This window comes from Lagenorhynchus albirostris, chromosome X (assembly GCF_949774975.1).
Source record: "Lagenorhynchus albirostris chromosome X, mLagAlb1.1, whole genome shotgun sequence".
Lineage (NCBI taxonomy): Eukaryota > Metazoa > Chordata > Mammalia > Artiodactyla > Delphinidae > Lagenorhynchus > Lagenorhynchus albirostris.
The window spans coordinates 99037207-99060019 of record NC_083116.1 but is presented as its reverse complement, the minus strand read 5'-3'; the positions used below and the strand labels follow the sequence as shown (position 1 = coordinate 99060019).

Below are 22813 nucleotides of genomic sequence, written 5' to 3'. Positions count from 1 at the left end.
TCTTAACAACAGCAAAATTTGTTTATCATTCTTTTACAGTTATGTTAACTTTTTAAATTAACTGGGAGAAGGAGTAAATATAAATGAGTTACAGGTTCTAGGAATTTTCCCCCATTCTTCTTCACTGGTATAATGAGGAAAAATGGTACATAAAAATCTGGCTTTATAAAGTAAAAGCTAAGAAGTTCTAGTAATTTTTTTATTCAAGTATTTTTTATTCAAGTTGATACACAATATTATATAAGTTACAGGTGGACAATATATAGTGATTCACAATTTTAAAGGTTATACTCCAATTATAGTTATTATAAAATATAGGCTATATTGCCCATGTTGTACAATATATCCTTATAGCTTATTTTATACCTAATAGTTTGTACCCCTTAATCTCCTACCCCTATATTGGCCCTCCCCCTTCCCTCTCCCCACTGGCAACCACTAGTTTGTTCTCTATATCTGTGAGTCTAGTATTTTTTATAGAACATTGCAAGATGATTCACCATTGTACTTCTCTCTTTAGTAAACTTTCAAAAGACTTTAAAATAATAATGGCCTAAGTTTGAAGAGTTTTCTTGTTGCTTGCAAAGTGCTTTTACATACAGTATTTAATTCCATCCACTGTAAAACCTTGCGAGCTAACTGTCATTATCTTTTTTTTACAGTTGAGAATTGAGGCTCAGTGAGATTATGCAAGTGGCTTTTCTTTCTTTTTAACCAGTTTGGTTCTTGTGTAGCTTCTCAGAGCATGTGTGTCATAGGAAGATAACGTGGCGTATAGGAAATCATAATCAGTATTTCTTTTGAAAACGTGTTTTTATTAACTACCTTAGAGGGTCTCTGGTACCACAGATTATTTGTGCTGACACCAACATGCATGGTTTCAGCTAAGGAATAAACTCTTTCCACTATGGCGCTTGAAAATGGGATAAAGTGGAAAAAAAATAGATCAACCTGCTGATTACCTACATTAGGAATCAGCAAACTATGCCCCACAGGTGAAATCCCCCTATGGCCTGTTTTTGTAAATAAAGTTTTATTGGCACACAGCCACGCTCATTCATTTCTGTGTAGTCTGTGGCTGCCTTTGCACTACAGTGGCAGGGTTGAGTAGTTGCAATAGAGACCAGGGCCTGCAAAGCCTAAAATATTTACTCTTTGTAAATACAGAAAATGTTTGCCAAACCTTGGTCTACACAATACTGAAAAACTACCTTGAATGATTTTGATGAAAATACTTAATTTATGGCTACATTTAGACAACTTCTCAAGTAAAACAAAACAAAACAAAACAAAACTCGTTTGGAGTAATTGTATGAGTCTTGCAGAATTCCAAGAAGAATAGTAGAGTGTGTTTCTTATCAGCTTTCTTAACCAGTAGTGGCAAATAGCAGAAGTCTTAGGGCCTTTCACAAGTTTATTAAACACCTACTACATGTGAAACTCTGTGCTAAGATTTTTATTAGTTGGGAAGAACAGTGGATTGCAAGGGGGTACGCCTGGGTTTCAGGGCCACCTCTGTGATTAGCTCCTTCTGGGACCTTCTTTCATTTCCATTGGTAGACTGCAAATGCTTTCCATTAAACACAGCCCCTCCTCAGCATCCAGAGAATTGCTTTTTCCTCTGAACCTTCATTTTATTCATTCAGCTCTTAACATGTGCTGGTGTTTCACTTGTTTGTTTGTTTTAGTCTTTAAAAATTCTGAGCTTGGGCTTCCCTGGTGGTGCAGTGGTTGAGAGTACGCCTACCAATGCAGGGGACACGGGTTCGTGCCCCGGTCCGGGAAGATCCCACATGCCGCGGAGCGGCTGGGCCCGTGAGCCATGGCTGCTGAGCCTGCGCATCCGGAGCCTGTTGCTCCGCAACGGGAGAGGCCACAACAGTGAGAGGCCCGCATACCGCAAAAAAAAAAAAAAAAAATTCTGAGCTTGATTTTATTATTCAAGTAAAATATATTTGTTGTTGAAACAACAGAAGGGCAGAAAACAGATAAGCACAACTAAAAAAATTTTAAAGTTCTAATCCAGCTAACTAAAGAAAACAATTCTTAATGTTTTGTTGTATATCCTTACTAATATTTTTACAGTGGTAAGCTGGTAAACCGTAAACTGTCTGGGGGTGGCAGGGCAGGGGTGGAAGCCCTGATTTGTAGTATTTGCTGATTTCTGTGATTTAAGTATTTCCATTATGGCCTATTTCAAGTTATGAAGTTGTTTAAGAACTGGCTCACAAAATTCCTAACTATTGGGCTTCCCTGGTGGGATAGTGGTTAAGAATCTGCCTGCCAGTGCAGGGGACGTGGGTTCAATCCCTGGTCTGGGAAGATCCCACATGCTGCAGAGCAAGTAAGCCCATGTGCCACAACTACTGAGCCTGTGCTCTAGAACCTGCGAGCCACAGCTACTGAGCTTGTGTGCTCTAGGGCCTGCGTACCACAACTACTGAGCCCACATGCTGCAACTACTAAAGCCCATGTGCCTAGAGCCCATGCTCTGCAACAAGAGAAGCCACCACAATGATAAGCCCGTGCACTGCAACGAAGAGTAGCCCCTGCTCGCTGCAACTAGAGAAAGCCCGTGTGCAGCAGCACAGACCCAATGCAGCCAAAAAAAAAAAAAAAAATTCCGAACTACTTAATTGTCTCATGAGTCAGTATGAGCCAGCTCAGGCACTTTACTATTTATGTGTATAGGTGTGTATGTGTGTGTGATTTGTGTGTATGTATATATATGTAATTTTCTTTTTATTAAAAATGGAATTTTCTATATATATTCCATTGTAATTTACTCCTTTTGCTTACCAAATATAGGAAACATTTTTATATATCAGTATATGTATGTGTATACTATCAATTTTAAGGACTGGATAATATTTCATTGAATACATATATTAGGATTTATTTAATCATTGTTTTATTTGAGGACCTTTAGAGTATTTCCAGAATTTTGCTATTACAAATAATGGTATGATTCAAATTTTTGCAGTAGGCTTTCTTTCTAAGTGAGGAAATATACGAGAAATACCTTATAAACTGAAAGTGCTATATAAATATTAGTTGTATTAATTATTTATTATCCTTATTATGTATAGGTCCCATATTCTTGCTTAGATTGTGAGCACCTCTGAATGAGGCGGGGTATCCAGCTATCTTTGCATTCCCCACAGCACTTAGCAGAGTGCATCTGCATTCATCACATATTTGAGAATAAAGAAGATGGTCAGTTTATCCTGTCTTCTAGTCCTTGTTGTGGTCAGTGGTCCAACAGTGTAAAGTTGCTAGGCCTCAAGCAGTCCTCAGTCATAGATTTGAGTTTTTCCTCAGAACAAATTCAGTTGGATAAGCTGGGCTTGAACTCAAAATCTTGAACTTCATTGTTTTCAGCTGAACAAGCTGGTCCACACTGTTTTACATATTTTCATGTAATAAAGTGTCCATGACCCCAGTGGACAAAATGTAGCAGACAATTGCCTGTCACTCTCCCTCCCCTTCCCCCCATACTACTACGTACCTCCTTTTTTTCTCTCAGGAACAAACGAACAAGGATCATAATCACAAAATATATCCAGTTTGTATTCACTAAAGAAGTTCCTGCATTTCGTTTCTTACATCAGGTTTTATTCTTTCAAATTATGCGTGTATTCTTGTTGCCCTGGTTGCCTCGAGGTGAGAGAACAAAGTTAACAATACTCAATAAAATAAACGAAGCCATAAAATCTTCTGGCAGCATTATAAGGTTGTTATAAAAATGCACGTTTGGGGAAAAAAATGTCCTTTAACAATTTTTAAACCTAAGGCCATGAACGTTTTTCTTGTTCCTAGGAAAAAAATACTTTTCCCCAACATTTTGTTATGAAAATTTACAAACATACGGAAGACAACTTGAAAGAATTGTACGGTGAACACCCAAGTGCTTGTCACCTAGATTCTACAGTTAATGTTTTATTTCACACATCTGTCCATTCCTATATCAATCCCTCAATCCATTTGTGAGTGTGTGTGTATAAATCGTATACGCAGTACTCTTCCTCCCTTTGATACCCATATCATTACCTAAAGAGGGAAATCCAATTTTAAAAGCCAGGTACTCTTATCAGTCTAGAAAGGTGACTGCTTAAGGCTCCATCCCTAGGGCAGGCTTGAAACTCCATAGATAAGACAGAGCTGGCAGGCTTCCAGGCATGGTTGACTTTAGTCATGTCCCGTAAAAGCTTAAGAGAGCAGAGATGATAATGTGGTCTTCCAGGGGAATTCTAGATGGGAAACTACTGGGGGATCTTCCAACCATAGCTGCTGGGTTTTTTTAATATATATAAATTTATTTATTTTATTTTATTTATTTTTGGCCACGTTGGATCTTCGTTGCTGCCCGCGGGCTTTTCTCCAGTTGCAGCGAGCGGTGGCATCTCTTGTTGTGGAGCACGGGCTCTAGGTGCGCGGGCTCAGCAGTTGTGGCGCACAGGTTTAGTTGCTCCGTGGCATGTGGGATCTTCCCGGATCAGGGCTTGAACCTGTGTCCCCTGCATTGGCAGGCAGATTCTTAACCACTGCGCCACCAGGGAAGTCCCGTAGCTGCTGTTTTAACTGAGGTGATTTGGGACATCTGTTGGATGTGAAAAATATATATGTGCATATATATATATCTATATATATACACAAATATATGTGTGTGTGTATATACATGCATACACACATACCCATATACTGTATTATCTCCATAACAGTGCAGCAAAGTAGGTTTTATCTCTGCTTTGTAATTGAGGGAAAGGGCTTGGGTTAAATGACCTGTCCAGGGCTGCACAGCTAGTATGTGTCAGGAAGGGAAATGGAATGTTTTTCTGTGGCTCTGGAGCCTGAACCACTTCCTATTACATTCTCTACTTGGTTTCCTTGCCTCAGTGGCCTTCGGTATCACCTCTGAATTTGGTTCACACTCAGGCCAGTTGGCCTGGTGGAGGGCCTCAAGAGGACTGCATGCTCAGAACTGGTCCTTAGAGAGGATGATTTTAGAGGAGAGGCTACGGTTCAGAGTAACCAAGTCAAGGCTTTGAGAATCAGGCTAAGTGAAAGCAGGGTAACTGAGAAAAGACAGAATCCTGTCTGCCTCTGATTATCATGACTTGCTTGGTTTGTTTCCAGGTGTTTTGAAGTCTTCTGCATCTATTGTCAGTCAAACCACATTGAAGAGCCTTATGTCAGCATCACCAAGAAGCGACAGATGCCAAAAAATGGCCTCTCAGAGGAAATTGAGAAGGAAGTGGGCCAGGCAGAGGGCAAGCTATTCACCCACCGATCTGCATTCAGCCGGGCATCAGTGATCCAGGCTTTCCTGGGCTCAGCCCCTCAGCTGACCCTGCAGCTGTATATAACCGCCCTGCAGCAGGATGTCACTATCGGAAGATGTATGTATATTTTTTAATTTCTATTTGCATTTGGGAATCAAAGTGGAGAGCAAAACATAAGGTTTATCTTGTTTTTGGCGAAGTTCGTTTATATGTGCATCCAATCCTAAGTCTGTGTTCCAGTTACTAAGCTCAAAACATAGTGAATTAAAATAATAACGACGTTTATTTTGCTTATGAATCTGCCCTTTAGGCAGGGCTCACCTATGCTCCACTGTGTATTAGCCGGGGTAGATCAAAGATGTAGAGTTAGAATCCATTGAGGACTCATTCACTCGCATTTCTTATGGTCGATGCTGGCTGTTGCTCGGGGCTTCAGATCTTCCCCACTTCATCTCTCCATGTAGGTTAGTTTGGGCTTCCTCACAGCATGGTGGCTGCTTTCAAGGGCAAGTATCCGAAGAGTGAGAGAGGGCCAGGTGGTAGAGTATCCCTTTTGTGATCCAGCATTGGAAGTCATGCAGCATCACTTCTGTATTTTCTTTGTTGAAGCAGTCAGGAATCCTGTAGAGGTTCAAGGGAAAGGGAGGAAAGGAATCTCTGACTTTTGTTGGGGAATGGCAGAGTTCTAGAAGTTCACTGCTGTGACCATTTTGGAAAATACAACTTGCCGTAGGCTGAAAATACAGCCGCCAGAGGCTGGGCCTCTTTGGTTTTTGCCTCTGTCATTCAGTGATAGTTGTAAACCAGCTGATACACAGTTGGTTGTAACAGCTTTTTTGTGGTGAATGAGGGAATCAAGAGCACTGTCCTGTTTTCTTGAAGTTCTAATAGGTATCTCAGCTTTAAAATGAACACAGTTCTCTAACCTTTGGGCTATTCTCGCATCATCAAATTGAGGGCAGGTTTTGATTAAGCCAAATTTTAAAGAAAAAACCTGTACATGCATTGGACACAAGTGAAAAACCTTCATATGAAAAGAGGAAAGAATCCTTCACAAATATTAATATTATTAGTAAATGAAAACCAGATATTCTGGTAAGTTTTGCTATATAGATAAACAAAAGTGAGTTAAAAGCCTTAGGCTGAAAAAATACATATTTAAGACAGCACTGAAACTGGAATCTTTTAAAATAAATCACTCATTAATCTCACTTCCCTCAGTATTATCCTCTTTCTGCCTATAATCTAGGCTGGATGGTAAAATGACTTTAATTTATGGCTGGGTCACAGGATATTTGCATGTTACGACTGTATCCCTTATCCAGGTTACCTCAGAGTGACTGTAATTCTTAAGATACATCAGGACTTTAGGTTGAGATCTTGGACCTTGGTGGATTAACATTTATGTGAAAATGCCTCCCACAGCCCCAGGTAGACAGTAGATGCTCAATAAATGTAGCAGCATCCTTGTTCTCTAAGGACTTATAACTAGAATGGGCATTGACCAAGGTGAGTCCTCTGCATGCCACTATACCCTTTTCCCAGTTCATTATTTTTCTGTGTGGCAGGAACACAGCAAGAGACCAGATGTGATAACCTATTTGATTTTTACAAGTAGATTCAATTTTTTTCTCAAGTTATTGAAAATGAAGATTGTCTTTTAGTTCAGAAGTTGGCAAACAGCAGCCCATGGGTGTAATCAGGCACTGCCTGTTTTTGTAAATAAAATTTTATTGGAATGCAGTCACACCCTTTCATTTACCTGTTCTCTATGTCTGCTTTGTTTGTTTGTTTGTTTTTTTTAGCAGAGTTGAGTCGTTGAATAGTTGCAACACAGAAAGCATGGTCCACAAAGCATAAAGTATTTACTGTCTGGCTCTCTACAGAAAGTTTGCCAACCCTAGTTACAGTTTTTCAGACAGAATTCTATTCAGGAAAATGAAATGTCTATCTCATAAAATATGAGATATCTCATAAAATGTCAGTGTCACAAAGAATATCTGTGACATGCCCCCCAAGAACTTGGAATAAGTCCTCTGAGAATTAAATGATCAATCAAATATATAGAGAGAAAGGAAGTGGGCGTGGTCCTCTTAAAAATGTAGATGACTGCCAGTTGTGTAGGTTTTGACTAACCCTAATCACTGCCTTAACATATCTGAGGAAGGGATCCCTCACCCGGAAGGGGAAAGGCAGTTGTAATTGGAGGACAGGCTGGGGTGTGTCACAGAGGCAAACATTGGCAATATCTGTCATATGATTAGGAATGCATTTGGTGCAAGGAATAAACACTTGACTACAAGGTTAAACAACCCATTATTTTGCTTATCTAAGATGAAGTTGGAGTTAGGCCGTTGCTGGCATTATATCAGCTGCTCTCAATGGTAGAGTTGATGTTCCTGAAGTTCCACTGGTCTTTCTTTTGGGTTGCTACTGCATAGAATCCATTGTAGCTGCATTCAAGGTAGAAAGAGGGATGAAGGCAGAAGAGCGAGTGTCTTTCTTCCTTTATTAGTAAGGAAAAGCTTTCCTAGAAACCTCCCTAATAGACTTTATTTAGGTCTCATTGACCAGGACTGGTCACATGGTCACCTCGGTGCAAGAAATGCTAGGAAAGCTGGGCATAGAAATGATTGCCACCAGTGGCTTACAGCAGCATTCCTTCAACTTTGCTGACGTTGATTAGAGTCACAGGAGGTGGGGGGGGGAGGCCTGTTAAAAATCTACAGATAACCTGGAAATTGTGATTTGCTGGGTATGGAATGGGAGCCTACGATATGTCTCTTGATTTTTTCTCTTTTGTTTTTTAAATAAATGCTCCAGGTAATTTTTATCTTCAGCAAAGTTTGGGAACACTGGACTAGACTAGTCATAACCTGCCCAGGGTTGGGCCCCTTGCCACCCACAAGGAAATTATGTTTTCTTAAACTATAAGAGGAGGAATGGATATTGAGTGGGCAGCTAACAGTATCTGCCACACCTTGTGTCCAGACCAATAGAAATGTCCATTCTTGACAGGAGAGGGACATGAAGTCCATCAGAACCTGACCCCATTCAACTTTCAAAGTCTATATAACCCCTTCTCTCTGATTCTATGCTCACTGAGCAAACATTGATGAATTTGGCCTTGGCAGAGCTTAAAGGGGAGGTGGAGCTGGCCACGTGGTCCACTGGAGAGGTTTTTGTTAATTGCAGTATAATGCATATAACATAAAATTCACCATTTTAAGAGTACAATTCAGTAGATTTTAGGATATTCACAGTGTTGTGTAACCATCACCACTATCTAATTTTAGAATATTTTCCTTACGTAGAAAAGAAATCCCATACCCGTTAGCAGTCACTCCTCATTTCCCCTCCCCAGACCCTGGCTATCACTAACCTACTTTCTGTCTCTATGGATTTTCCTATTGTACATATTTCATATAAATGAAATCATACATTATTGGAGAGTTTTTTTCCCATAGTCAGTGAATAATGGACACTGTCTATGAGCCTCAGTCTTTGCGTGAGACTAGTCAGCTCTCAGGGGCTTGATCAAGTCTCTGGACCTTGGAAGATAGGTTGGTCTGAGGCCCAGGTGAGTGCACCAAGGTTACTGTGCTCTGTGAAGGCCCCCGCGTCCTGCCATTTGGCCTGCCTGGATCTCAAAGTGCCCTTGTCTCTTCCAGTCAAGGTGGTCCTGTTGGTAGTAATGATGACTGTTTCTCAGATCCTTGCTTTGTGCTAGGCACTGTGATTGGCATGATTGTGTTTCATGTTCACAGCATCCCTGTGAGATAGATCTGATTACCTCCATCTTATTAAAGTTGGAAATTGTACTCATTGTCTACCAGAGGAGGCAGGATTTGGGGTTAGATTTATGTGAATTCATTCATGAAGTCAATGAATATGTATTGAAAACGTCCTGTGTTCCTGACCTTGTGCTGGGCTATGAGGGTAAAGTGGTGAACAGGGTGGACCGGCACATATCCTTTTGGAACATGATAGAGAAACATGAAACAGATAGTCATATACTTATTTTATTTCAGGTCAATCCTGCAAAGTGAAAGTCCTGTGTAAGGGTCTATTGGGGGAATCTAACCAAGTCTGGGAGATGAGGGAAAATTTTCCAGAGGAACTTAAGTTGAAACCAAAATCTGGTAGATGAGGAGAAGTCAAATGAAGGAAAAGCAAGAAAGGGCATCCCAGCATTTCACACTTTATCCCAGAGGCAAGAGGAAGCCATTGATGATTTTTAAACAACACAGTATCATGATCAGATTTAGTTTTAGAAGCTGATTACTCTGGAAAATGGATTGGAAGGGGTGAGGGGAGAAACAAGGAGGCCAGGAAGTGGACTGCTACAGTGGTCAAGTTGAGAATGATAATGGCTTGGGCTGGAACAGGAGAAATGGGTTATTGGAGCCATATTAATGATGTAGAAGTGGAACAAGGTGATGATTGATTGAATGGGAAGGTGAGGCAGAGAGAGATGTCAAAAATGGTTCCCAGGTTCCTGACATATATTATTTCGTTATATCCTGCCTCATTACAAAACAAGGACTTGAGACAGGGCTTTTTAGCTAGTTCTGTGATACTCTCTGTGGAAGATACCCTTCTGTCCTCTCTTGTGGACACTGGTAAATTAAATAGTAATATTATATAAACCTACCATCTGCAATTCAAGCAGTTCTTGTGATTACTAAATATTACTGGACTTATTTTTGAATGTATCCCATTGTAAACACAATTATAAATCTCATTCTCAGATGAAACACCTAACCTATGATCATTTATTTGAGAGAGGAACAGAGTTAGCAGTGGCTGAATACATGTTTTAAGATGTATAAGTATATAAATTCTGTCCCAAGTGATAGACTCAAAAGTACACACAATTCTTATAAACACTCCACGTGCTGTGTTAGGTTAAAAAAGGAGTTGTCACATCAAGTGAAGAATAAATCTAATTGCTCTCCTAGCCATGTCAACATCTGGCATTTTCTCCTGTTCATCATATGCTGAAGGGCCACCGTCTGCTGCCTCTTGGCCTGTCATAAAGGACTGATCAGAAGCTGCACAGCTGGCTTGAACTGTGGCATCAGTGGACCTGGGTTCACCATCCCAGTTCCCCACTTTCTGGCTACATGATCTTGGACATTCATCTATTTCCTGTGGGCAGCAGCTTCCTCACCTGTAAAACGGGGATAATCAGCGTTCCTCCATCTTGGGATTTTCCCGAAGACGAAGTCACCGTGTGCCTGTAAACCGCGGCTTAACACAGAGCCTGGCACAGGGCACGCCCTTAACAGATGGCTGCCTGTGTCTCCCTCCCCGTGTACCAGATGCTCAGACAGGTTTTCCCAAGGTGCCGCCAGGCCTGGTTCTCCCGTGACTGCTGGATGCTTGGGCCTCTGGCTGTGAAAACCCCGGCCTGCCAAAGCTCGAAGCTCGTGGGGGGACGAGAGTGAGAGTGCCTCCCGTGCAGGGGGAAAGCCAGGGCTGCATCCGGGAACCAGACAGCCCTCGCCCTGTCTGCTCCCCTCTGCCCGGTGACTCACCGTCTCTGCTTCCTTGTACCATCTAATAAAGCTTGGAGCTGACTGAGCCTTTGCCAACTTCACAGCATTATCTAGAGTAACAGTGTCGGGTGTGCTTAGAGCTCAGTGGAGTAGGTGCTTGTTTAATCCAGGAAACTTTTCTTGACACCTGGTGCTCATTCAGCCAAACATTTACAGAAGCCTCATTGCCAAGATGTCCACCGCACAAATTTGTGATTCGTTAGAAGGGCCGTGAAGGCCTCCTGGCCTCCGCCAAGCCCCCCTCTTGCTCTTCTGCTCACATGAGTGGCTAGCAGGCCTCTCCCCAGCGACTGCAGGTGGAGAGTCACCTTCAGCTGGTCACATCATGGCACCAACAGTGCCACCCCATCCCTGAAGTGGAGCCTCTTGGTGTCCAGGGCATGGTTCCTCATCTTCCAGTGACCTTCAGCCAACAGGGAGATGCCTCCAGGGTGGGTGGTGCCAGGGAATCGATCATGATACTCAAATCCTGCCATGTTGGTTAAATAGCATTTGATTAGGAAAAGCTGTTTACTTTGGCTTCTGGCCGTGGCTTGTTTTAGCACAAAGCATAGTCTCCTGGATGCCTGACCAGAAGTCACAGAACTAGAAAAAAAATTTCACAATTTGTACGGAAACACAAAAGACCCCAAATAGCCAAAGCAATCTTGAGAACGAAAAACGGAGCTGGAGGAATCAGACTCCCTGACTTCAGACTATACTACAAAGCTACAGTAATCAAGACAGTATGGTACTGGCACAAAAACAGAAATATAGATCAATGGAACAGGATAGAAAGCCCAGAGATAAACCCACGCACATATGGTCAACTAACCTATGACAAAGGAGGCAAGGATATACAATGGAGAAAAGACAGCCTCTTCAATAAGTGGTGCTGGGAAAACTGGACAGGTACATGTAAAAGTATGAGATTAGATCACTCCCTAACACCATACACAAAAATAAGCTCAAAATGGATTAAAGACGTAAATGTAAGGCCAGAAACTATCAAACTCTTAGAGGAAAAGATAGGCAGAACACTCTATGACATAAATCACAGCAAGATCCTTTTTGACCCACCTCCTAGAGAAATGGAAATAAAAACAAAAATAAACAAATGGGACCTAATGAAACTTCAAAGCTTTTGCACAGCAAAGGAAGCCATAAACAAGAGCAAAAGACAACCCTCAGAATGGGAGAAAATATTTGCAACTGAAGCAACTGACAAAGGATTAATCTCCAAGATTTACAAGCAGCTCATGCAGCTCAATAACAAAAAAACAAACAACCCAATCCAAAAATGGGCAGAAGACCTAAATAGACATTTCTCCAAAGAAGATATCCAGATTGCCAACAAACACATGAAAGAATGCTCAACATCATTAATCATTAGAGAAATGCAACTCAAAACTACAATGAGATATCATCTCACACCAGTCAGAATGGCCATCATCAAAAAATCTAGAAACAGTAAATGCTGGAGAGGGTGTGGAGAAAAGGGAACCCTCTTGCACTGCTGGTGGGAATATGAATTGGTACAGCCATTATGGAGAACAGTATGGAGGTTCCTTAAAAAACTACAAATAGAACTACCATATGACCCAGCAATCCCACTACTGGACCTATACCCTGAGAAAACCATAATTCCAAAAGAGTCATGTACCAAAATGTTCATTGCAGCTCTATTTACAATAGCCCAGAGATGGAAATAACCTAAGTGTCCATCATCGGATGAATGGATAAAGAAGATGTGGCACATATATACAATGGAATATTACTCAGCCATAAAAAGAAATGAAATTGAGCTATTTGTAATGAGATGGATAGACCTAGAGTCTGTCATACAGAGTGAAGTAAGTCAGAAAGAGAAAGACAAATACCATATGTTAACACATATATATGGAATTTAAGAAAAAAAAATGTCATGAGGAACCTAGGGGTAAGACAGGAATAAAGACCACAGACCTACTAGAGAATGGACTTGAGGATATGGGGAGGGGGAAGGGTAAGCTGTGAGAAAGTGAGAGAGAGGCATGGACATATATACACTACCAAACGTAAGGTAGATAGCTAGTAGGAAGCAGCCGCATAGCACAGGGAGATCAGCTTGGTGCTTTGTGACTGCCTGGAGGGGTGGAATAGGGAGGGTGGGAGGGAGGGAGATGCAAGAGGGAAGAGATATGGGAACATATGTATATGTATAACTGATTTACTTTGCTATAAAGCAGAAAGTAACACACCATTGCAAAGCAATTATACTCCAATAAAGATGTGGAAAAAAAAAAAAGTCACACCAGAGGAATTCCTTAAGGGCCAGAGAAGTCATAGTAGGTGGGTAAGCCACATCAGATTAGCAGGTGTGTGTGCTCGGGGGTCCCCTTACAGTCCATGCCGTAGTCAGCAGTAGTGGTCCCCGGGACACCTGCAGGGAGCCAGGCTTCCTGAGCTCTTTTACGCTCTCTGTTTGATGTCCGAGTTTGGAGGTTGAGCTTTACTGACCTCGTGTTGGCAAACCTTCTGCAGAGTCACCTGGACATGGGAGAATCAGGCAGAGTTATACCACCATCCCTTTAAGAATCGTGCTTCAGCTGTGCCTGTGGCTTTAACAGGAGACATGGGGCCCCCCGGCCAGCACGTCATCAGTCTAACTGCGCCCCCTGCCAAATCCCCTCCTACACGGGACCGGGAATCGTCCACGCAGGGGAGGAAGGCAGGCAGAGGGTGAGAACCACTGCCCCTGGGAAAGCATGAGGCACCCAAGTTTAGGCTTTTTGTACGTTTTGAACAGGTGGGAAGGGGGATGGTGAAGAAGGATTTATTCTAACGTGAGCCCTACAGAGAGAACACCAGTGACGACCAGTGCCCTGCTGGGAGTGGGAAAACTAAAACTGGCGTGAGTAGGGACAGATGCTGGGGAGGGTGTGGCTGCCAAACGAGGTCTGTGATCAAAAGCAGTGTCAGGGCCGGCCAGGGTCAGACACCAGACACAGGTCAACACACGGGAAAACATCACGTGTGGGACGGCATGAGCCCCCGAGTCGAGCCTGGAAAGATGTTGGAGAGTAACGTCGGTTTGCTGTTGGCATGAACACGAGGCCTGGGACCTAGGCTGGCCTCCCACTGAAGACAACCTCTGAGAAGAGAGGTGTTTTGAAGGCCCAGGCTCCCCTGGTCCCCGAGTCTGACAGGTCCTGCAGTCATGTGGCTCTGACTCTTTAGAACAGGACTTTGGGGCCCCAAATTAGAATTTTAAAATGAGGGACCTTCTAGTAACCTCTAATACATCCTTTCCTAAAGCATAAACTGCACAGTGGCAGCTTACAGACCTAATCTGGATGGCATTTGTTAGTCCTACACAGACGTCTTGAAAGAAAATTCATAAGCTGCTGACATTTAAAATCACAGACTTTTCCCCTGAATATCTGGATTTCTGGCTTCTCTCGTGAAATCAAAATGTCTGGGTGTCCCTGTGGTTGCAGTGAACTGGAGATACGAGATGCTCTCCCATTAAGGTCAGGCCTCTGGTCTGCCACTTGTCTCTTTTGGATTTCATGTCTCACCCACTTCACTCACTTCTAGTAACTGTCTGGCCACTACAGAGACTTGAACTTGTTACTCACACCACAGATTAATTCTCAGTTCACAGTATTCAGAAGGATCAATTTTCTCATTTGATGATGTATTATAGTACAGGGCTTCTCAAACTGCCTTTAGTGTAGGGCCAGTATTATCTGTTCTTCTTGTTCTAATTCCTTATGAACTGATAGGAGGTCCTATTATGCATGACTGATATACAGCTCACATTTGACTCATCACTGGAGTACCACATCTCCAGGACTGGTTTAGACCCTATTCACTGGATGAGCCCACTCCCTTAAATATTGGGGTGAAGCCAGATTGCTGTGTTCCTAAATGCTGACTCTCAATTTCCATTTTTGGAGCTGGCCAGTAACAAACAGTTCCTTGACCAGTACCAGTCTGCAATCCACAGTTCAAACAGATTGAGATGATGAATTTATTTTATTTTATTCTTTTAGGGGTATGGTTTTAAATCTAAGGAACTTCATTTTGTATCGTTTAGTATTTCTCTACAGTTCTTCGTGAACACGGAAGATTGGTTTCTCTGATATTTAGGGTTGTAGAATCACGGTGGGGAAAAATCTGTCTAAACTTCTGTTAAAGCAAAATCTACTAAAGGAAACCAATTTGCAGCAGGGAGACAGGTTAGATAATGCGGCTGTGAGATACTTGGGTTCTGAGATGTAGGATGAGAAGAATTCACCAACTGGACTGTGGAAGAGAGAGTCTTCATGGCACAAAAGTGCAAAATAGTGAAAGAAGATGGGGGAAACTGTGTTCTGGTCTCCTGTAAGTGTAGTTTACTTGGGGCACGTCAGCTTCCATGGCTATAAGATGAGGAGGTTGGACTGAATTATCTCAAATATCTGCTCGAGGTGTACAGTTACCAGTCTGTGATCTTTTCCTAAGGAAAGTTCTCTACTGAAAGTGGGGCACAGAGGACAGGGATTGGTTTTAGGGTCTCCATTTTACAGCTGAGGCCACTTTGGCCCAGAGATGCCGATCAGCTCTCCCAAGGTCACGTGGCAAGTGGGTCCACAGTAGGGACGAGAGCCCAGCCCTGCTGCCTGTTGTTGAGCCTCCTCTGCTGTATCCTGAGAAATGGGTGGTCTTGACATAGAAAGGGTTTAATGGTCTCCCCTGGGGAAAAGAAGCCAAACTCTTCAGTGTAGAGGTGTCAAGGTGTCCTGGGTTTCTAGGAAAACATTCTCAACAATTCACTCTCAAGAACTTCCACTTGTGTTTTATTTGGAGGCCAGACAGATTAGGATCAAAGGGCTGATTTTATAGTACAGGTCTTCAGACTTTGTATACCTAGGCCTTGTTCCATTGGACAGTGTGAGAGCCGTGTGATGAATCCATTTCCTTCTCAATTAAGGTGTTCTTGAAATTCTGACTCTGTCCACTGACGTGGTCTCAAAGGGGATTATGTGATGACGTCAGAAGCCTGTGCTCAACAGCCTTTTCTTGAAGTACCAGAGTTACTGTCGTTTTCCACAGACTTCTGAGACCATCCTGCTTTGTTGAAGACAAGATTTCTGTCCTGTAGCTGATTGTAGGGCCTTCAGGGTAGCCTCAGAGTTAGTAAAAATGTATCTGGAGATAGCAGAGACTTTAAATGTCTGGGGGTCACTTATGACTTGTGATAATTTTCACAGGTGAAAAGTCTGGTACGAATGCATAATGAAAATGGTACAGTTGAAGAGGAAAAATTTTGTAACATGCAAAATAGGATAATAAAGCCAATCCAAAAAAAAAGAGGTATGGGGAAAATATCTATAAATGTAATGATTAAGCCTGTCTCCAATGAAGTCTAGAGTAGATTTTAAACATCTTTATGTTAATAAAACTCCATAGAAGGGTTTGATGTGCCTCCTCATTTTAAAAGCACTGGTCTAGGGCTTCCCTGGTGGCGCAGTGGTTGAGAGTCCATCTGCGAATGCAGGGGACACGGGTTCGTGCCCCGGTCCAGGAAGATCCCACATGCCGCGGAGCGGCTGGGCCCGTGAGCCATGGCCACTGAGCCTGCGCGTCCGGAGCCTGTGCTCCGCAACGGGAGAGGCCACAACAGTGAGAGGCCCGTGTACCGAAAAAAAAATATATATATATATATATGTGTATATATATATATATATATGTGTGTATATATATATATATATATATATATATAAAAGCACTGGTCTAGAAATTGTTAGTAAAATTTAAGAAGAAAGGTGTGCCCGACTATTTTTTTAATTTACTTAAATATGACCAAAACCACTATAATTTTGTTACCTAACACCATCAGGGAAGGCACCAGCAGGGCTCTGATAATTAGAAACATATAATGGACAGTAAGGGTGCTGACAAATATCCAAGAACGTCACTTACAACATAAAACTTCTGAAATATTGATATTAATAATATTTCCCTATTCACATTTAATCTAGGGAAGGCTAATACCTCTTTTGATTTGACTTTTTTTCATGCAACTAATCAATACTAACATAGGAAATGAAGCCAATTATTTCTAACACCTCTCTTTTTATAAGGTGAAGGAACAAATCTTTTTTACTTTCTGGGGGCCTCTGGGAAATCTCAGACAGTTTTAAATCCAAAAGATGTTGTGAAGTTTCATTTCACTTTTCATTTTGGATTCAGTGTTGGAAGGCAAAATTGAAAAATTTCCAGGAGGTTTGAGAATTAAGATAAGATCGTGGGTATCTGAGTACATGAATGATTATAGCTTGGTTATTTATTAAATAAAGTGACAATATAGCATTTAATTAAATACAAAAAAATCATTAGCACAATGGTAAATGCAGAACTTCTATTGTTTCTTTTACTTTAAAGAGAATAATCAAGGGTATGATAAAGTCATAGCAAAGCGTTATTGTGGTGAGATATCGAATCTCTGCTATTTGGACAGATTACGTAGAAGGTGAGGTCGACGGCTGGTTAATGACCCCAAAGATATTTAGTTTCTAATCCCCAGAACCTGTGAACTTTATATGGCCAAAAGGACTATCCAGATAAAGAGATTGACGTGAAGAGTATTGTAGATTAGCCAGGTGGGCCCTTAATGTAATGACAAGTGTCCTTAGAGAGGCAGGAGGTGATTTGATTACAGAATGAGATGATAATGTGAGGACTGGAGCGAGTTGCTACACTGCTGGCTTTGAAGATGAAGGAAGGAGCCACTAGCCAAGGAATGCAAGGTATACAGCTCTAGAAGCTGGAAAGTCAAGGAAATGGATTCTTCTCTAGGGCCTCTGGAGGGAGCATGGCCTTAATGACACCTTGATTTTAACCCAGAGAAACTGAGTTGAGACTTCTGGCCTCCAAAACTGTAAAAGAATAAATGTGTGTTGTTTTAAGCCATCAAGTTTGTGGTAATTTGTTACAGCAGCCATAGGAAACTAATACAGGTGCAGAGTAACCTCTTATTAGGAGCAGACCAATACTCCAAAAAACTTTCTCATTTTCACAGAGAGCAAATAAATTCTAGGTTTGCTTCAATGTAATATTTCATTTTAAAGGACCCACAATCTCTTTTTGACAATCTTACAAGTAAACCCATCAAAACTGAGGCAGATTTGGCAAACTTTTAACACAGATAGGTGTTAAAGACTTACAGCTTTCTGTATTCATTCAGGTTTTTTTCTTCACCATTCTTCCTCTTTTCCATTCTGGAACAAGTCATTTTACTTCAGGACAGAAACATTCCCTTTTTTGCCCCTAATTTTAAAAGTGTCTCATTATCTTCAGACTCCTAGTAGAGACTCATTCTTGTAGAGTCTCATTTACATAAATTAAGTATAACTTTTAAGCACTCGTATTTCATGGCGCAAACTAGGGGGTTGATCGCTGTAAATTTCTGTCATTTTAGTAGAACTCATGAATACATTCAACCCAGCTTTATTCAGCCACGCAATTCCTTTCTATAGTTTCACATCATGGCAGAAATGAACATATTCATTTACAAACCCAAAGATATAGCCTCTTTGTAGAATATATAAATAAGAAGCAAAAGTATATAAACTCAAATTATACTTAGTAATCAGTGTTTTAGTATCCTTTCTTAGACATTTTCTAGGCATCCATTGAATTTCTATAAATTATCTCATAATATCAGTCCAGAGACTTCAGCTATCTAAAGATTTTGGAAATGCTCTTCAAGGGGACGTACTACAAAATCTCATTACTGTGGAAAATACTGGTTTGTCAGAACAATGACTCGATTTGCTTAAACATAAATTGACTTTTTTTCATAATCTTAGACCTTCAGTAGGAGTAATTCTAGCTCATTTGATCATAAACCTATACAAATTTAAGAAAAATGTACCCAAGAGGCTTAAAAATGTATGCTTGTATTATACTTAACACTGATGAATCAGAGAGGACCTAGTTGTCATTAAACCCAAAATATTATACTAGTCGTCATTGTCAAAGATTTACATAAATTATGTAAATTTGAACTATTAAAGTATTCTAAAATCTAGCACATTTAAAATACTAGTAGTTCAATTTTTTTTAAATTTATTTTCTTATTAGTCATCCATTTTATACACATCAGTGTATACATGTCAATCCCAATCTCCCAATGCATCCCACCACCACCCCACTGCCACTTTCCACCCTTGGTGTCCATACGTTTGTTCTCTGCATCTGTGTCTATTTCTGTCCTGCAAACTGGTTCATCTGTACCATTTTTCTAGGTTCCACATATATGAGTTAATATATGATACTTGTTTTTCTCTTTCTGACTTACTTCACTCTATATGACAATCTCTAGATGCATCCACGTTCAATGTTTGTATTTTAGGAAATTTTAGTTATATTCAATTTATATAAGCAATTGTTTATTTAGATATGCCAATCAGAACAGAGGTCCTTTAAATTAAGAGACTTTATAATCTAATGTATTAATACTATCCAAAGGTAGGAAAATGTTACATACTCACACAAAGATGAAGAAATTTCTGAATTACAGACACATAGACATACAGCCACAGAGAAATAGCTTCAGTTCTACAATTTCAGTCACAGATCAAGAGTAAACACAAACAGAAAATCTCCCCAGTCCAGATTTCAAAGAGCTGTTTTCTTCCCAAAGGGCATGAAATTTTAAATTGATATGAACTAACAAATGGACTGACAAATAAATCTGACAAACCAGACTCTCTGTTGCCTCACACCTAGCAGGGACCTGAATCATATGGACCTGAATCTCTCTAAACCATGAACCCATTTAGAGAGGGCTCCAGATGGTCAGACCCTCAAACCAAATCCCTATCCACTTCTGCCAACGATGTGGAATAACTTAATGGCCATAAATGAAAGAAAACAAAACCGAAACACGACATTAGTTAGAGAGGCAATTTAAAGTTAAAGGAACACAGAGTCAACACAGTTCTGTCCGCGCTCTCGCTTCACCCAGGAGAGCCAAGAAAAGACACGACTGGGCTTTAACTGCATACAAGGCACACTTCTCCGTGAACAGTGTTTACCTGGCTCTGACAGGAGAATCTATTGGGTATCTCATTGTGAGCTCCAGAGCGGTTAAAAGATATTTTTCAAAAAGGATGAAATCTTGTCGCTCATATAGATATGGACACATTAAAGATTTTATTACTCATGAGGGAATGGACAGATGCTAAAACCAGTTCAAAAGGGAACAAAGGAATGTTGAGTAGGAATATTGAAAAAAGTGTGTAATTGGAAATAAGACTGGTTTTATTACATTGTGAGAGGGAAGACAATTGAACCTCTACTGGATAATGCATTTTGCATGTGTATCTGTGACCTGACAGCCTGGATCTTGGAGCTGGCAAGCAACAAGGCCCATGACCACCACAGGAGGTGGTCTCCCTCCTGTGGTGGTCCAGTATATATGGTATATATGGTCCTTTGTGGATCCCCAGTGGGAATGAGGCCCATTTGCCACAGTGGTAACCAGCTTTAATAGTGTATGTAGTATTTATGAGCCTGGCTTCCTTCCCTCCTTCACTCTGTTTCCTAGGCTCCCCTCCCAGATGAACTGCCTGCATCCAAATGTTTGTCTCAGGCTCTGCCATTAGTGTAGTCATCTGAGTGGAGGTGGTCATTTGAGTCACAGCAGGCCCAGCACGTGCAGCTGTGGAAAAGGCAGCTAAGTTCCTCCAGGGTACACGTTGTGATGGAGGCTGCAAAAGAATAGAGGAGCAAGAATAGAGAGGTTTGCGTAACAGATTGAATGAAGTTGGGCACCAAGGATTCTTAGCTGGATGAGGGAAAATAGAGGGTTCGTTTGATTTGAGGGCTTGATAAGGATATTAAAAAATTATGGTAGTTCTTAGACAAGTGAGTTGAATGTGTAGAAGTTGGTAGTTGGCATATCAATTAGTGCTTTCAGACGTGCTTCTTGCATCTTGGATTTCTAGGAAAGCACTCTTAAAAACTCATCCCTACTATTTCATCTCTCCTGTATTTGAGGGAAGGCTGAATAGGCTAGGAGTCAGAAGTCTAAATTTATAATACAGTTCTTTTAACTTTGGTAACATGACACAATTGCCTTCTTTTACTCAGTTTACTGCTCCAAGATATACCTTGGCCAGACACATTGTTTAGCTTCAGAAAAAAACATTTAATGTGTTGCCTGTTTCCAGAACCAATTGCAGTTTATGAACTAATCTAAAGATAATAGCTTTAGGGCTTCCCTGGTGGCACAGTGGTTAAGAATCTGCCTGCCAATTCAGGGGACACGGGTTCTAGCCCTGGTCTGGGAAGATCCCACATGCCGCAGAGTAGTTAAGCCCGTGCACCACAACTACTAAGCCTGTGCTCTAGAGCCCACGAGCCACACTGCTGAGCCCTCAAGCCACAACTACTGAAGTCCGCACGCCTAGAGCCCGTGCTCTGCAACAAGAGAAGCCACCACAATGAGAAGCCCACACACCGCAACGAAGACTAGCCCCCGCTCGCTGCAACTAGAGAAAGCCCACGTGCAGCAATGAAGACCCAATGCAGCCAAAAATAAATAAATTTTTTTAATTAAAAAATAATAGCTTTAATTCATACATTCTCAGAGGCCCATTGAGAGAGAAGTTGAAGGATAGCTCTGTGTGTGTGTGTGTGTGTGTGTGTGTGTACACGTGCACAAGCATGTGTGTTGCTCTACATGTTATAAGCTTATAAACTTCTGCCACAACATCTCAGTTTTTTGCATGTGTGTACACATATGCAGAAACATACACAAAATATAAAACTTCAAAAACAGAAACGAAATGTCAATTAGTTGTTGTCTTAGGATACAGAGGTTATGGGTTATTTTTTTCTGCTTTCCATTTATCTGTTTTTCATGTTTCCACAATGAATGTTTGTTAGTTTTTGTTGGGGGCAGGGAGGATGGTCAGGCATGAGCTACTGGGGCTAGCCGAGGGTCTCTGTCTTACTGATTTCTGCATGCTTAGTTTGACACATACAGGTTCTCAATGTATGGTCAGTGAATGGTGAAAAATAACAAGCAGGGCAATTATATTGATCTCATTTTTATAGATGAAAAAACAGGGTATCATTTAAGATATCACAGTTGCAAGTGATAGAAGACCCAACTAAAAGGGACTTAAAAAAATGATTGCCTTGTATAATAAATTCAGAGGCAGAGTGAACCCACGATCGGCTCATTTATCAGCACAGCAGTATCATCAAGGACCTAGGCATTTTCTATCTTTGTGTCTTTCTCCCCTCATGATTGCAAGAAGACTGTGTATCTTTTACATATTGCTGCGTAACAAACCACCAGAAACCTTGGTGCCTTAAATTAAAAATAGTCATTTCTTTTGCCCACAGATTTGTAATTTGGACAAGTCTTATCAGGGTCAGCTTACCTCTGCTCCATGTGGCATCAGCTGGAGCATCTTGACTGGGGGCTGGAGAATCTATTGATACTTCCAAGATGGCTTACTCACATGGCTGACAGTTTGGTACTGTGTTTCCTCCTGGTTGCTTAGCTGGTTCTTTTCTATGTGGGCCTCTCCTTAGTTTCCTCATAGCATGGCAGCTAGGTCTTAAGAGTAAGTGTCCCAAGAGAGATGAAGTGGAAGTTTTGTTTCTTAATAACGTTGGCCCAGAAACTGGCAGTCGTTTTTGCCATATTCTATCATTCAAGCAGTCAAAAGAGCTCAGATTCAAGAAGAGGAGACATAACTCTACTTCTTGATGGGAGGAATAGTAAAGAATTTGGGGAGCCATGTTTTAAAATACCTACAGGTCTTTATAGGCCTAGACATCATATGCAGGTATGACCAAGTCAGGAAGAAGAGGGAGGTTTCTTCCTGTATACTTCTTCTTAGTGGGGATGAATACCTTTTCCTTCAGCATAATTCTACTCAGGTTCCATTGGCCAGACATGGGTCACAGGTGCATGCTAAACTGATCCCCAGACACAGGGAT

General features: G+C 41.3%; 1 protein-coding gene across 2 annotated transcripts in view; it reads left to right on the top strand.

Moving 5' to 3' along the window:
- Positions 1 to 22813, top strand: part of XK (X-linked Kx blood group antigen, Kell and VPS13A binding protein) — a 53827-nt gene that overhangs the window by 3721 nt on the left and 27293 nt on the right. For both annotated transcript variants that reach the window (XM_060137800.1, XM_060137799.1), the window contains exon 2: positions 5137 to 5399. In XM_060137800.1, coding sequence (XP_059993783.1) covers positions 5137 to 5399 — 263 coding nt within the window. The remainder of the gene's footprint in view (positions 1 to 5136; positions 5400 to 22813) is intronic.